The sequence below is a fragment of the Bactrocera neohumeralis genome, chromosome 2, assembly GCF_024586455.1.
Source record: "Bactrocera neohumeralis isolate Rockhampton chromosome 2, APGP_CSIRO_Bneo_wtdbg2-racon-allhic-juicebox.fasta_v2, whole genome shotgun sequence".
In the NCBI taxonomy this organism is placed as follows: domain Eukaryota; kingdom Metazoa; phylum Arthropoda; class Insecta; order Diptera; family Tephritidae; genus Bactrocera; species Bactrocera neohumeralis.
The window spans coordinates 70,247,866-70,263,888 of record NC_065919.1 but is presented as its reverse complement, the minus strand read 5'-3'; the positions used below and the strand labels follow the sequence as shown (position 1 = coordinate 70,263,888).

General features: G+C 35.2%; 4 protein-coding genes across 7 annotated transcripts; 1 reads left to right on the top strand and 3 right to left on the bottom strand.

Moving 5' to 3' along the window:
* Positions 1-65: 65 nt before the first annotated feature.
* Positions 66-5,724, bottom strand: LOC126758115 (uncharacterized). Of its 3 annotated transcripts, none has more exons than XM_050472194.1 (11): positions 5,629-5,724; positions 4,147-4,267; positions 3,732-3,790; positions 3,142-3,576; positions 2,708-3,019; positions 1,389-1,517; positions 1,211-1,330; positions 952-1,147; positions 750-847; positions 562-691; positions 66-482 (listed from the first exon to the last, which is right to left on the bottom strand). In XM_050472194.1, exons 2-11 carry the CDS (start codon positions 4,238-4,240, stop codon positions 364-366), a joined length of 1,692 nt encoding a protein of 563 aa, XP_050328151.1. In that variant the 5' UTR covers positions 4,241-4,267; positions 5,629-5,724; the 3' UTR covers positions 66-363. The 3 variants fall into 3 exon arrangements, with proteins under 3 accessions (XP_050328151.1, XP_050328132.1, XP_050328142.1); XM_050472175.1 differs by having other exon boundaries at positions 5,552-5,646; XM_050472185.1 differs by lacking the exon at positions 5,629-5,724 and adding an exon at positions 4,490-4,598.
* Positions 5,725-5,735: 11 nt separating this feature from the next.
* On the bottom strand, positions 5,736-6,445 carry LOC126758265 (28S ribosomal protein S21, mitochondrial). Its single transcript, XM_050472451.1, has 2 exons — positions 6,014-6,445; positions 5,736-5,953 (listed from the first exon to the last, which is right to left on the bottom strand). Exons 1-2 carry the CDS (start codon positions 6,158-6,160, stop codon positions 5,837-5,839), a joined length of 264 nt encoding a protein of 87 aa, XP_050328408.1. The 5' UTR covers positions 6,161-6,445; the 3' UTR covers positions 5,736-5,836.
* A 528-nt stretch (positions 6,446-6,973) lies between these two features.
* Positions 6,974-10,229, top strand: LOC126758155 (dnaJ homolog subfamily A member 4). 2 transcript variants are annotated; one of them, XM_050472250.1, is made up of 3 exons: positions 6,974-7,088; positions 8,410-9,588; positions 9,648-10,229. In XM_050472250.1, the coding sequence occupies exons 2-3, from the start codon at positions 8,494-8,496 to the stop codon at positions 9,759-9,761; spliced, it is 1,209 nt and encodes a 402-aa protein (XP_050328207.1). In that variant the 5' UTR covers positions 6,974-7,088; positions 8,410-8,493; the 3' UTR covers positions 9,762-10,229. The 2 variants fall into 2 exon arrangements, with proteins under 2 accessions (XP_050328207.1, XP_050328216.1); XM_050472259.1 differs by lacking the exon at positions 6,974-7,088 and adding an exon at positions 7,117-7,237.
* Positions 10,230-11,408: 1,179 nt separating this feature from the next.
* On the bottom strand, positions 11,409-14,688 carry LOC126758092 (WD repeat-containing protein 36). Its single transcript, XM_050472121.1, has 5 exons — positions 13,788-14,688; positions 13,393-13,714; positions 13,082-13,336; positions 12,839-13,015; positions 11,409-12,766 (listed from the first exon to the last, which is right to left on the bottom strand). Exons 1-5 carry the CDS (start codon positions 14,616-14,618, stop codon positions 11,553-11,555), a joined length of 2,799 nt encoding a protein of 932 aa, XP_050328078.1. The 5' UTR covers positions 14,619-14,688; the 3' UTR covers positions 11,409-11,552.
* Positions 14,689-16,023: the final 1,335 nt, after the last annotated feature.

Genomic DNA, 16,023 nt, shown 5'->3' with positions numbered 1-16,023 from the left:
CACACTAACGGTTTTTAATGTGTTTTAATACGATTTTTTCAGCTCTAGTAAATAGATAAATTCGCTTATGCTGCTATGCAGTGTTCAAAATACTCATTATTTAATTCATTACGTACATTCATTAAATTATATAACTTTTGGAGCTTTACAAAAATAAAATAATTTGCCATTGACGAATGGATGATCTATGAGCAAATCGCGCTTTACTCGTGTTACAATTTATAAGTGAGTATTTATATGATATATGTAAGTATACAGGCGCCAGCTACAGCATACCTCATAATGTTGAAACAAAATTATAAATAAATGGGGTTTTTACACAAAACTTTAATTATTGTGGAATCACTTGTTGCTGCGACCATTTCATGGTTCTAAAGTACGTAGAGGAAGACGATTGTAGGTGTTAGCGAGATTTACATTGGCAACCGACAATAATTCGGGACGTTCAGCCAGTGTATCGGAAAGAGCGCGGAATAAGATGTCTGTAAGAAATAAATGAAAGAAATGTTCAACAATAAAAAACGCTTCAACAATACAAATTAAAAATAATAATAAACATACGTAACACTTTCTTCTGCAGATCAATTGGTATGACACCAAGATTGCCCTCACGTTCCAAGAAATCAGTTAATTTCTGTAATTCGTGCTGTGCCTCGTCGGAACCGTGTGCCAACGACTGTGAAAACATAATCTGCAAATCGAAGTATACCAATATATCTTACAAACATAAAGACAGTGAGTCAACTTACCTTAGCCAATTTGTATAAAATGTCTTCCAAAGTATATTCATTGTACAGGAACTGCGATATCTTAGCTCTTTCGCCGTTCTCATCATAATCATTAAGGTCTTCAAAACGATAAATTGAAAAATTGTTAAATTGATAATTAACTTTTAAATTATTAATTAATTTTAATATGCTTATTTAATTATTTAAGAATATTCGCATTCACCTTGAGTCCCAGTCCCTTCACTGTTTAGCACTGGCAATTTAGGCCAAACTGGTACACTTTCAACTGGTTTCATTTGATTTTGATTGCTGGTGTGTAGTAGTCGCTCCAGTTGTAAATAAGGAAGCAGTGGTTTTTCATTAGTTGCTGCGACAGTGGGTGGTGCCACCGGTTTGATCTGTGGCATGTCAAACATTTTCTAAAATCACACCGACATTTAGAATAAGGCAAATATATTATTTTCAGAATTTAGGTTTTTCACCTTATCTATGTTTATATTGAGGCCGGCTTCTGGGAAGATACGATTTGTATATGACTGCTGCAGGTACTCAATACCAATGCGTACTTCTCGTAGGAATGCCAGAGCATTTTCACGTGACATCTACGAACAAACACTATTTATACGAAATCACAATTATTAACATTTCATTGAGACATACCACTCCCCGTTCGATTAGTTCTTCAACGGCGCGGGCCACACCTGCCTCATCGCCAGTCCAAAACACGTACTGCGCCATGTCAAATGCTGATAATTGACCATTGTGACGTTTAAGAAGTGTTTCGACGGTCTATTCAGTGTGTAATATTAAAAATATAAATTTAGAATTAAAATAGTAATTTAATGTAAAAAAACAAGTTGATTTTGTGGTCTAATATTTGTGTGTATGTAAATAGTTTTTAATTAGGAATTGCGTGGCTTCTGTCAGTTACGAAATGAATGTGTTTTCACTTGAGTATGAATTAAAAAGTAATGCGGCCACGAAGTCTAAAATTAAAACAGGAAAAAAATGGTAACTTCGAATGCACTGAAGCTTAAATACCCTTCACAATTACATTTCTTATAACATAAACGAGTATAAAGAATCTTTATCTTGTTTTGAATCGATCAATTTGTGCGGCAGCTACATAAGTATGTATATGCTGTAGTGGTCCGATCTAAACAGTTTGTTTGGAGATTGCACTATGCTTTGAAAAATAATCCAAGTGAAATTGAGTGAAGATATTTCATCACATAAAAAGTTTTCCATACAAGAACTTGATTTTGAACGTTCAGTTTGTATGGCATATGTATGTATATGATTAGGTAGTCAGTAATTTCTATAAATGAGCAGCTTCATCGTGAGAAAAGGATGTGTGCAAAATTTTAGACCGATATTGCAAAAACTTAGGAACTATTTCAAAGCTAAACGACTTCGGTCTTCACTCCGATCATCATATGTACGAGTATATACAATATTTTTGTAGGGTCTATTTATGGTATAAAAATCGATATTTAAATTTTGCTGCCAAAAGATGAATTTCAAATTCACTTCCTAACTTGCCAACTATTTCAAGGATAATTTGAATGCATAGCTTTTTGAACCATACATACTTAACAACAAATTTTGCTGTGCATATATACATATATTATATGTATATGTAGGTTTTTATGTAGTAGTATGTATGCATATATTGATGAGCTTGTGCAGTGGGAGTCTTTCGAATCTTGGCCAAGCACTTGATGTGCATGAATTTGATTTATAACCCTGCAAGCAAAGGCACACATACATATATTAGACATAAAATTTCTCGTTAATAATTGGTGCCTTTCTGAATGAAATTCTTTTGTTATTCTCGTATCATTAAAGAGGCAATCAATACGGGCGATTTCTTTGCGGGGCTCTGTGCTTATATCCGTTAGCATTGTATATGACACAATGTATGTATGCATGTATGTATGTGTTAATGTATGAAGTGAATAACGTTTCAACATAAGAACCTGTTGTGGCTTTAAGGGCACCGAACGACGTTGGGCTGTTGGTTTAATTTGCTCGATTAATTTCTCTGTTGGATTCGTTTGCGCGGTTTCTTGCGCATTGGCAGCGACACTCTCAACGTCAAGTGGAAGTGTATCTGATTCAGGCGCATTTGTGTCTTTGCCTGCGCTAGTGGCTTGGACGGCTGCTTGAGTAGTGGTGGTTGTTGTTGTTGACGTTGTAGTGCTCGTGGAAGTAGACGTAGCGGTTGTGGAGGTGGTTGGAAGTACTTCCGGATTTTGACCGAATGCCAAGCGTGCGGCCCCATAGAAAGGCTGTAGCGAACACATTTACATCCATGGGCACACATACATACATACGTGCAAATTTACATTTGAAGGAGGATATTGCTTTATAAAGTTTACAATATTACAAAAATATATACAAAAGTTTTTACCTTGATAGCAGAGGGTGCAGGTGGACCGCCACCATTTGGTATCACCGCACCAATTTCAGCAGTTTGCTGTTGGTTAGCCGCACCACCCTCTGCTGGTGTTTTACCACCGTTGTCATGTTGTAGGGTGGGTGGCCGGTGAACGCCACCACCTTCAACTGGTAACAGTTGCTCGCCACGCGTTTCAGGCTCCACTGGTGCCACCGAAAACTCTGTTGTTGTGCTCTTTTCTAGTTTTGTAGTAATAGCAGGCATTTGCTCCAATTGACGTTCCAATTCTTGCGATTCACTTAGTGGTTCAGCGCTAACTGGTTTACCGGCGCCAACATCGGGCACAAAAGTTTGCTCGAAATTTGACGGCAATTGTACAGCGGCTTCTATGTTTTCACTGCCATAGTGGTCCTTCAAGTGCTCTAGTTCCAACACATCGGCATCAGACTGTGAAGGAGAGGAAGAGTATGTTAGCCAAAACAACTTTAGAACTAACTGCTAGATATATTTTCTTTCTTTCACATATTTGGTAATATGTGTGTTTGTATTTAAGGATATATGGATGTACATATGTGTATGTATCATTGGTAAATAAAGCTTACTTGTATTTCCAAGCCGCTCCTTTTGAATCTGTAAGCGTTTTCGCCATATGCGGAAGAACCTGTAAAGATGTATGTCCATAAGTAATAAATTATGGCAAAACGCTCTTATTAAAATTTAAAATTCTTGCTATTGCTTAGAACACCCAAAAATAAAAACATATATGTGAATATTTTTTTATAAATATCAGGATAACGATCTGAGTCGATTTAGCCATGCCCGTCTCTCAGTCCGTATATATAGACGTATGTATTTCATGTAAACTGATAAAGTTAAAGTAAGTTCTTTATGGAACCTTTTGTATTTGTGAAGGGTATTATTGCAACCGAAGTTAACCTTCATCTTGTTTTAGTATCCACTTTATTTTCAATAATGTCATAAAAAGTGTATTAAATAATTTATGTATTCAGTACTTACCAAATAGAAATGGTAGATTTATAGTTGGATATGCGTAAAGTGCAATGACTCCATTAAGTAACCAAACCACTGCGTGCAACTGTTGCGAAAGCATTTTGCTCTTTTATGTGTTTCGATTAAACTAAATTAAAAACCAATTATAAAATATTAATAACTGTCATTAGGAACAAATATATTGTACATACATACTATTGATATACTTAGGTTATAAATATATATACATATATACAAATGCATATAGAACAATTTTATTCAGTTTACAAATATGCATACGTTTTCTTAATCCTTCTCACATTTTCGGCTAGTTACACGCAAATTGTAATCATAAACTCGTAAACATTACCTTTCTAATGATAATTTATTGCAAAATATATTGCTTGCTTATAAAGCGATTAATCCTGGCAACAAGCAGCGTTGAAAGGATGCAATGACCGTCATCGATTGCTGCAAATATTTTAATCCATTCAAATTGCAAGCATTTAAGGATGCACACATACATGCATGCACGTACATATGTATATGCGAAATATTCGGGTGCACGAGCACTCGTGCCCACCGTGTATTATGCGTTCGAGTGTCTAAAAATAGCATGAAAACACCAACAAATCGATATTCCACAACAAAAGTAACTAAGCAAATTGTAAAGTTAAGAAAAACAGTGCCAACAACGTGACATATTGGAGGGAATGGCAGTTACATATACGAACATACATATTAGTTATGTACCTAGGCCAGCTTTATAACAAAGTAGTTCATTGCGCAATTGAAGGAATGGAAGAAATTGATTGTAGTTGGCAGGCGAATGATTTATTACAATGACATTGTAATGCTCATTATTTCCCTTTGAGTATTTTGCATTATACGCATTTACATACATATGTATTTTTCTACTATAATATAAAAAAATCCTATCCCATATAACCTATTTATTATTAGGTTGATATTATTTCCGACTGTTCGCCCTTGAAACTTAACCATACGTGCATAAATAACCGTTTACCTAGCGTAGTGCATTAATGTAAGCAGTTTCCGCCCTACTTCCGTATTAGAAATCAATGCAATGCAACGATGGATTCACTTCAATCAAAAAAACTACACAGATTAACAAGAGCAATTCTATCTATTACAATATGTATTCGCATATTTTGTTATTATTTAATTCTAAAACTGGATGTCGTAATATGTGAACACTTCAAAACGCATTCTATATAAATAATGCCTCATTCCTTCTCCTTAAATATTTTTTCCTGTTTATTTTTAGACATTTTTAATTTTAGGTTCCTTCGCAGCTTCGCTACCCACTTCCTATTTTTCTTTTATAACTGCATTCAGTATTTATTTTTATTTAAATTTCTTTCAAACGAAACTTCCTGATTTAATTTACATCACTTCTCCTTGTACATACCACTAAAATTTATGTAAACACGTCCGCTCTTTTCGAAAGTATGAAAACCTTTAGTTGCAACTTGCAATCATCCTTACCAAAACAGTTTGAACTGTCAACCACTGTCCACGAAGCTTTTAAAGGCCAATGAAAGCTTTTAAGCTCTATTTGAACCATATCCAACTAATATACATATATACAAATGTAACTTCTAAAACATAACTTGGTTATTATTGCAATTGAAAAGGGTTTTTTAACAACACATTAATTTTATTTTTGTTTTTACTATTTATTACTAATAGCGAATTAACTGCATCCTGGGAATGGTTCAGTGCGATTTTTGCGTAGCACAAACTGTATTTTTCGATTCATATCTTCATTGTAGATTGCTTTGCATTTCTCGAAGTTAACGCGACGTCGGACCTGAAAACGTGAAATGAATTTATGTATTTGCAATTCAGTTCCCATTTGTATGGTACTAACCTGATATGGCTTTTCATAGAAGCGTGTGCGCCGGTATTGATCGAAAATTTCTTCTTTACCCAAAATACGATTTAATAGGCGGCAAGCTTCTTCAACATTATTTTTTTGTACCATTACAGTACGAGCAATAAATTGTGCGTGTTTCATTTTAGTTTTTAATTTTTAAACAATATTTTGTATAATTTTATAACACCCACAGAAAAATATGTTGCAACTATAATATAAACAGCTGATTAATCATCCCCTATTAGTAAATAAACTTGACATCTAGATGTCACAACAGTACAACTGCTTCAGTAAACATAAACTACTCTCCAATAAAGATTTTTGGTTTGTATTTGCACTGAATGTCAGTTTAGTTTACTGCTAGTCTTTTTCATTATCATTTATTAAAAAAATACTCCAGGATATTAGCAAAAGTATTGAAGACACTATTTTTTTGCTATCACACTTCTTTATCGACAATAGCGGAACATCTGAAAAAATTTCGATAAGTTCTCGATTTTTAGTGATGAAATCAAATGATAAATCCAACAACCGAATACCTAGTAGAGCAAATTTAATATTTCTTGTGCTTCCTTTGTTGAATTCTTGCCGTAATATTTGTATCTTTCTAAACTTTATGAGGCAAGAAAGTCAACCTGAAAATTAATAAATCATTTTCAACATATGAAATGAGAAAGCAAATGTATTCATTCATAATATAAAAAAATTTCATTCGGAAAATATTACTTTTCGTTATGAAAAATTTACATTTCTGCATCTTCAAGAGTCAATTATTCCAATACATATTTGTTATAACTACCTTTGAAACATTGCTCTCAATTTTATAAAATAAGTTGATATTACTAAATTCGGTAAATTTTTTGCTTCGAGAGAAGCCGGTCCACTAGAAACGATATACAATAATCGATAAGATCTGTATTACCGACACTCACGTTTCTATTCTAGAAAATTCATGCGTCAGCCTTGTTCGGTATTCCACATTTCCTCAGTTGAAAATCAAAAGGGCACTCATTTGAAGTTTCTTCTCGTCGGAGGTTTATCTTGATCGCAGTGTGACCACGTTTCTATTGTGAGTTTAAAGAAAATATTGTGTAAATTATTCTGTCATTTACAATATATTAAACAAGAGATAACAGCTGGGCAACAGGAGATAAAGAAAACACTATTTACAATCTATAAAAATAAATTTTCCCCCCAAGTTCTGTACCCTAGAGTCAGGTAATTATAAAATAGCTGGAATAGTATATTGCGTACTTAGATTTGCAGAACTAGTAGACTACGAAAGCTTTTTCAAGGGCCATTTTGTAATTTTAATATTTACCTAATTTCTAAAATGAAATGTTCGTGTTGCAACTACTATATGTAAAAACAAACTTTAAATGAAAAATTAGAATATACGTAGTATTTATATAATGCAATAAACTGCTAACTAATGGAAAGATGGCGTCAGGTCAATAGTGTGCAAGTTAGCATATGGTATTCTTGAACTTCGTATCATAAAATTAAATTAGATTTAATTTTGCAAATTAATAGCGAGTTGGCGTCTAAATTCAACAAAAAATTGAACTAGGTACATAGGTATCTACCAGCCAGACAGGCGGTGACGAAGGTAAAATCGATATTACTGCAGCAGGCTACAACAATCGAAGTTCGAAGTGTTCGTAACTCGTCGTTGAGCTTTGTTCGTGCAGTTTTGTCAAATGTAGTTGTTCCTACTCGTTACTTTTTTATGCACTTTTTGCCCCCTTCTTGAAAATGACAAGACTGTGAATAGTTTGACGCATTTTTCTGGATATTTCGTAATTACAAATGTTTGCAATATTTTCATTTATTATTTGAAAAAAAAATTGGGTAGGTGTGAGTATAAGGAATGGGATTATGGAAAATACACTTTTGTATCTACCTGTTCATGTCTGGTCGCACATTGTTGTATATAGAAAGCAGGTAGAAATGAAAAGAAAGTTCTACTGTATCTAATCATATTTGCCGATCCATGAATAAGCAGAATTTTCATACATCGTGTTCAGTATTGATTTGGAAGAGCAACGACCCAAACGTTAAGATTTAATTATAAAAGTAAAAACAGTTTTGCAGTTTTAGTTTTAGCTACTAAAATATACCCAACAGTGCTATGGCATATTAACAAATTACATTGAAAGTAGCGGAAGACAGAAAAAGTGGGGAATTTTCCATTTTGCGAGTGAATTATTGTGTAAATTAAACATTTTAGCAAACGTGTTATATTAGAATTTTACATCAATTATACTTCACAATAGAAATATCAAAGTAATACAAAAACTTTTGAGGCAATGAAAAAAATTGGTTAAAAAAATATTTAATATTTCGTTTATATATTTTGCTCACTTCGTGTATTTCTCTACACTTTTCAGGTCGTACATTTTCGTCTTTTTTCCTTTGGAGGAGCTGTGAATACTTTTTTATTTGATTCATAGACAGAACAGAAATAAGATAATATGGTTAAAGAAACTGGTTATTATGACCTGTTGGGTGTGAAGCCCGACGCCACTAGTGAAGAGCTGAAGAAAGCGTACAGAAAATTGGCGTTAAAGTATCATCCAGACAAAAACCCAAATGAGGGTGAGCGTTTCAAAGCAATTTCACAGGCGTATGAGGTGCTGTCAGATCGTGAGAAACGACAGATCTACGATGATGGCGGCGAAGCGGCGATCAAGAAAGGCGGTGCTGACACAGGTGACTTCCGCAGTCCCATGGACTTCTTTGAGAAGTTCTTCGGAGCTGGTTTCGGTGGTGGCGGTCGTCGACGTGAGCGTCGTGGTAAGGATGTTGTACATCAGATGTCCGTTCAGTTGGAAGAATTGTACAATGGTGCCACACGCAAGCTGGCATTGCAGAAAAATGTGATTTGCGACAAATGTGAAGGTCGCGGTGGCAAGAAGGGTGCAATTGAGAAATGTATGCAATGTCGTGGTAGTGGTGTAGAAACCCGTGTGCAACAGATTGGACCTGGTTTAGTGCAACATACCGAACAAGTTTGTCGTAAATGTTTGGGAACTGGAGAGATGATATCTGAGAAGGATCGTTGTAAGCAGTGTAATGGTAGGAAAACTGTTAGGGAACGTAAAGTATTGGAAGTGCATATAGAGAAAGGTATGCGAGATGGACAGAAAATTATATTTAACGGTGAGGGAGATCATGAACCAGATTCACAACCTGGCGATATTATTATATTATTGGATGAGAAAGAACACTCCACATTTGTGCATGCCGGTACGGATTTAATGATGAAAATGCCAATTCAATTGGTGGAAGCCCTTTGTGGATTCGAACGTGTTATTAAGACACTTGATGATCGTGATCTTGTGATCCGATCAAAACCGGGTGATGTTGTCAAACATGAAATGACCAAGTGTGTCATGGAGGAGGGCATGCCGTTGTATAAGAACCCGCTGGAGAAAGGTCGTTTGATCATTCAATTCGAAGTAATCTTCCCCCCAACTATTCCACTAACAGTTATTCCCACACTCGAACAATGTCTACCCCCAAGGCCAGAAGTAACCATACCACTAGATGCTGAGACAGTCGAATTGGTAAGTTCATTCAGTTCATGTTAATTTATAAATTATTACAACATTCTGTACAATTTCAGGAGGAATTCGATCCCAAACAACGACGCCAACAACAGCACCAACGCATGGCGTATGAGGAAGATGATCGCGGTTATGAGCAAGGACCCAGAATAGAACAGTGTTCGTCAAGTTAAGCGCATACCGCCAACATCTCCAACAAGCAAATTATGTTTAATCGTTTAAATAATCCTACAATAATAAGCCGTGAACACGCAGAAGCACTACATACAACACTAGATAAATTTTAACAACTCACCTGAGCAGAACAACAACAGCGAACTAACAACAAAGAGTTCATTTACTGGAGCGATTAACGAAGCGCCTGTTGGTTTCCTAATTGACAATGTGACTTTGCTGCAGCAATGTTTTCTTTTTCACAACAACCATCGCCAAACAGCACAAGTCCGTAAAATGAAAATATATCGCTACCATAAACATGTTGTACATCCCCTTTTTTTGGAAAAGTCTCTATGCAATGTCATAAACAAGGCGAATTCCTTAAGGCTATTCAATTTCACTCTAGACTACAAATTAGAAATTCAAAAGGAACTATTAATTTAAATGGTTACATTAACGGCAAATATACTATAACACTTAAATCAGTTTATTTCTTTTATTTACTGTTTGGAAATTTCAGCGAATATGTGAGAATTTCAGCATAATTTTAGGATTTCATGAAATTTCGAGTAACATTTTAGGCAGAAACGGTGATTGCTGTTCAGAAGCTGATCGAAAATTAAAAAAACATAGGTGTAACTTTGAGGTTATGTTGGAATGTTTTAGTCGTAAAACATTGCAATCAATAACAGCTGATTGTATGTAAACATCAACAAAATGATGGAGAAAATATAAACAAATCACGACTCATTGCACAAAAAAAAAACTGGTCGGAAATATGAATTTAGGTTCAAATGTAATTATGGTCGAATTTGTAAGCATATTTTAACAAGTTTTTTTCTATAAATTTTTCCTTTACTTAATTTTTTTTATATATATTTTATTATTTTTTGATATATATTTTATTATTTTTTTATATATATTTTTATTATTTTTTATATATATTTTTATTATTTTTTTATATATATATTTTTATTATTTTTTTATATATATATTTTATTATTTTTCTAATATTTTTTTGTTGGTGTTTTAAAACAACTGAACTTTTTTCTAAGGGAATCACTTGGCAACTTTTAACGTTTTGTATTTTTACACTGTAGCCATTTGTTTACATCTAAATTTAAATCGTTAAAAATCTTTTTTATAATAAAAACAAGAAAAAATGTCAACTTCGACTACACCGAAGCTAAAATACCCTTCACAGGTTCAAGCTTTCCTTACAAGAAATTCATTTTGATCGGTCCGTTTTTGACTATATTCTATAGTGGTCCGATCTGAACAATATGTTCGAAGATTGTACTTTTGCTTTGAACCATAATCCTTGGCAAATTTCGTGAAAAGGCGTATTTTCAAATAAAAAGGTTTTCCGTAGAAGAACCTGGTTTTGATCGTCCAGAATGTATGGCAACTACATACATATATGCTACAGTGGTTCGATATCCGCATCGGTACCAATGAGTAGCTTCTTAAGGAGAATAGGACGTACGCAAAATTTTAGATCGATGTTAAAAAACTGAGGGACTAGTTCCCGTATATACAGTCAGAGCAACAGATGGAAATTCTTAAGTCGACTCAGTCGTCACGCTGATCTTTTAAATTTTTGCTCAGCTTATAAAAACAATTTATTTATGAAAAAATTTCTATGTATAAAATTTAAAACATAATTGAGTTTTCATTTGTATATTTAAAGAACATACACGAACTATATTATCTATACAATAATACAGAGTTATAACTAGCTGTACCAAAAAAGATGGTAGAATATTATTAGCTTAAATCAGTGTCTACGAATGCCTCCTACTCCATATCTAGACGAAATTCCTGAGTGCAGTCACTACACCCAAGCCAAACAACATTTTATCCTCAACGACTTTCCAACTTTTCTCTTGCACTTCGGAAACTTGCTCCAATGCGTCAATAACATCTTCGGAGTCCAATAAATCTATGCCGTAGACACGTAGGAAAACGCTCAAGTACGCTTGCGCCAGTTCATAGTTGGTGTTTGACTGAAACATCGATTCAACTGTTTTCAAAAAGGCAACCATGATGCGGTGAGAACCGCCGCCATTCGGATGCAACGATTTAATTTCAAAATCAATCATGGATGGACCAAGCTGTTTAAGATGATCAACACATTGATCATAATTTTTGCTGTCTGCCGACTCATGAAGCATTTTACCGAAGTTGGTTAATGTGCTGAGACCACCTGCACCTGGCTGCAAGACACGTGAGCCATTATTATCAGCAGCATTGTCGGTGTTTTGCCCAATATCAAACTTTATATCTAACCCAGCCACTGTTGGCAGGAAAAATGGAGCTTGTTTCGGCGTTTTAGGTGGCGCCTTTGGCTTATTGCGTTTCTTAATTACTTCGAGGTCGAGCAGATTTTGCCAACGCGATGCCGCAGCGCCAGAAAGCGTAATCAGATCACTGTCTAGCTGTGATGGTGATTCGTAAGTTAAATTGATCTCTGGACCCACTTCTTCATCACTCATATCCTCGTCTTCATCATTGCCGGTTTCAGCCAGTTTGGTTTTCTGCATTAGATCAGCTACGTCCATATCATCGCTGGCACTAATTGGTAAACCAACGAAGGGCGGCGTACTATACGGATTGATGGAGCGCAGTGTTATTTGATTGAAGAGCATCTTATTCGCCCACAAATATATTCCCAAATAGTTTACATGCGCTGTTGCAAGAAAATCACCATTTGGTGACATGCTAAGCGACACACATGGACGATCTACTTTGAAGTGATCTATCATGTAGGAGGATGGTATATCCCATACTTTGATGGTTGAATCCATGCTTGCGGTAATGAGCCATCGACTGTCCGGGCTGAATGTCATATCATTCAATTTAGCAATGTGCCCTTCGAATTTACGCACCACGACACGTGTATCCACGTCCACAATATGCACGGAGAAATTAACCAAGGCAACAGCAAGCATAGCACTCTCGCGATGTATGCGCATTAGCGCGATTCCATCAGAAAATTTAAGGCACTTCATATAATTTGAAACTATTACCAAAGGATAAAAGCAGAAAAGCTTAATTGTTTACCAAAAACTATAAAAAAATAATAAAAATTTACCTTTCTCTTTGAAAGGCCAAAATTTTAGCAGGCCATCGCCACATCCAGAGATGACGAACTGATTTAGTATGTCGGAAACTACACCGCGTACTGCGCTTTTATGCGCCGGATCCCCGTAACATGCGCGATGTATGCCACTTTGAATGTTAAAGCGCTCCAAGTCGCCACTGGAATAACCTAAAAAAAGGTTAAAGGAACATATATTGCACTGATTCTTGTTTATAATTATTTGTACTTGCGTACCAATGATGACAAAGTTACAGCAGTGTGTGAGTGTTACACAAGTAGTAATTGTATTATAATCCGTTCGATTCTTATTTTGAAATTTCTCCGGTATCAGACGGTGTCTGCCCATGCGGTTTTTATGAAATGACCATGTTGTTGTTTGTATGACGCCTTCATGCAGTGCCGCTATATTATCCCATTCACGCTCCCGAGTTGTCTCGCTGGTAAATTCGATAATTGGGGGCATACGTAATGAATCCTCTTCGAAACGATCTGTATAGGGGCAAATATTTCTGTAATATTCAAATAACAATGTTTCCTTAACTTACTTCTCCTCTTTGACTTCTTTCGGTTGTAACTAGCTTTGCCCATACTTTTATTAAACGATTCCGTAACGGTACTAAATACACGTAAAGCACTGTCTTCTCCAGCGGAAAGTATTGTGGTGCCACTATTGCCGTGATATCTTATACATAAAGGTGGTCCGGTGTGTCCTTCTCTTATACGTAACATGCGTGCCCCATTATCTGGCATATCGAAAATCCACAATTTCATTGAATTATCTGGCGAAGTGGTAAAAAGTAGCGGTTCGTTGTTGAAGCAAATTGCAGTAGCAACTGAGTCCTCATGAGCTTGTAATTGTCCAGCAATCTTTGAAGGAAAACAATGTTTATAAAATGCTTATAATTAATTTATTAATTGGAGTGTAATATGAAAATGTTACCTTTCGATCTTCCAGATTCCAAAATGCAACATGACCATTCGAACAAGCTGTGACCATTATTGGTGGTCCATCTGTTCTGAACGATATCTGTGAAACTTGACCCCAATCTTGTTTAAACTTCATAAGCACTTCATCGAATTTCAGATTAAGCAGTACAATAGTGCCATCTTGGTGTCCAACCGCAACGACATCTAGTGCTGGTGATGGTTGTATGCAAGTTACCCTGCTACCCGTACCAGCAAAAGTGAACACCAAACGATTCTCCTTAATATTCCAAATTTTAAGCATACCCTGTTGGGAGCCTAATACAATTTTGTTCAGATAGGCAGGCGGATGTGCCAACGCGGTAATTAAAAATTCATCGGCATTGAATTGTAATTCTAAGTATACTTCTTCTTTTGCTATATCCCAAACACGTAAAACATTCGCCTCATCTACAGCTATTAAATGTGCAGCGAATGGCAATAATAAATGTACATTGCCTGTGTGACCACGAAACACGTGTCGTTGGTGTTTGCCGGCACGCCAAGCATAAATACAGCGATTACTGGCCGTGTAGGTGTGTATACGATCCATAGCCAACGCTGTTATCTCGTCAGGATGCACTGGCCCAACATGCAACAAGCGAAAGTGGCTAGCCGTATACACTTGAAAGGAACGACCAATACAAGTGGTGATCAATGTGTCCTTACGTCGCCGTACATATCGGATCGCGGCTGGCACGCTGTTACTCACATATCCCAGAGCCCGATTACGTCGGAAAATCACACTACTATTAACTAAACCGTCATTTAATGTGCCCTTGGACACTATTTGCCCCGTGTTGGTCATTTTATCGCACTTTGCTATTCCAATCACTCACGAAATGTTTACTAATTGTGGTTACAGTTTCGTTCAGCATGTGCTCCGATAACTAAGTAATCGATAGCTAATGTGGTGGAAATTAATCGATTATTTGTTTTGATTGTTCAAACGAAGTGGCCACTTCGATTTTTATTTAAATCGTAGAAGTTTGTTAATTTTCTAAGAACATTACGGTTTATTCTATTTATTAATTAGCATAAACAAATATCTTAATTGAATATAAACTTATTTATAGTATAATTGTCATTATATTTTATTTTGTCGACGAATGAATTTTAAAGATTTTTTTATTTCGTTGGGTTAAGTTGCACATCTGTTAGCTTCCTGTTCGCAATTTTTGACAGTATTATTCAAAGAGTTTGAAGTTTCAACCGCTTTTATTCGCAAAGTGCGCGTCGGTTGCTAATTATTTGTGAATTTTGCATATTTAATCAATTGAAATATATCTAAAATGTTGTTAATCGCATCGGTGATTAAAATTGTGATATGTTGTTTGAATAAGTTAATACCTACAGGTATTTCATAAAATTAGCCGCAACGCAGGCAAGCGAAGTAGTCTTGGGGCAAATGTGGTTTTGAGTGGTTGGAATAAAGCGAATGTGAGCTGTTTCCTTATCCGGTGTGTTATATAATTGTGGTTTAAGGAAATTTGTGATATTTTAGTTTAAACTGGCATAGTTTTATGAAATCTTTAAATGTGGGCACGGTGCTACAATTGAGACAATCACTTACAATATATTCATGGTAAGTTAAAACGAGTATGAATGTATGTATGTACATATGTGAATAAAGTAGCAAATTGAAATTCCCTTGTTATGCGCGAATAGATTGTTACCTTCACATTTCGTAAATATATAAACTATTTTAATATTCGTTTATATATGATATTTTGCATTATACAACCGTAGCGTTACCAAGTTTAGATTTTCGCAGCTTACCAATTATTTACTTGATTTCTATTAATATGTCGGATGAAAATTTAAACTTTACTTAATTTCAATAATCAGTTTAAAGTTTTACCGAAAGGAATAAAAATATTTATGACCCTTTGAACACCTGAAACCCCATCCAAGCTGTTCTATTATTTCGAAGTAGCAGCTCTTTAGTATATTTTGCATCATTTGGGAAAATTTACCATCGTAATGTGTATATTTGTTACATTATCAAAAAGTAGAGATTTCAAACATAAAAAATTCAGTGTAGTTTGGACATAGGAGGCTCAGTTAGTCAAAAAATTTTTTGTTCAAGATGACAATAAAAAAACACAAATACTAGAACATTTAAATTTTCCACATAAATTTTGAGGTTATGGGAAAAATGTGTTTGTGCAATAGGTAATAAACTACTACTTTGTCATATAACTTTTTTCTGT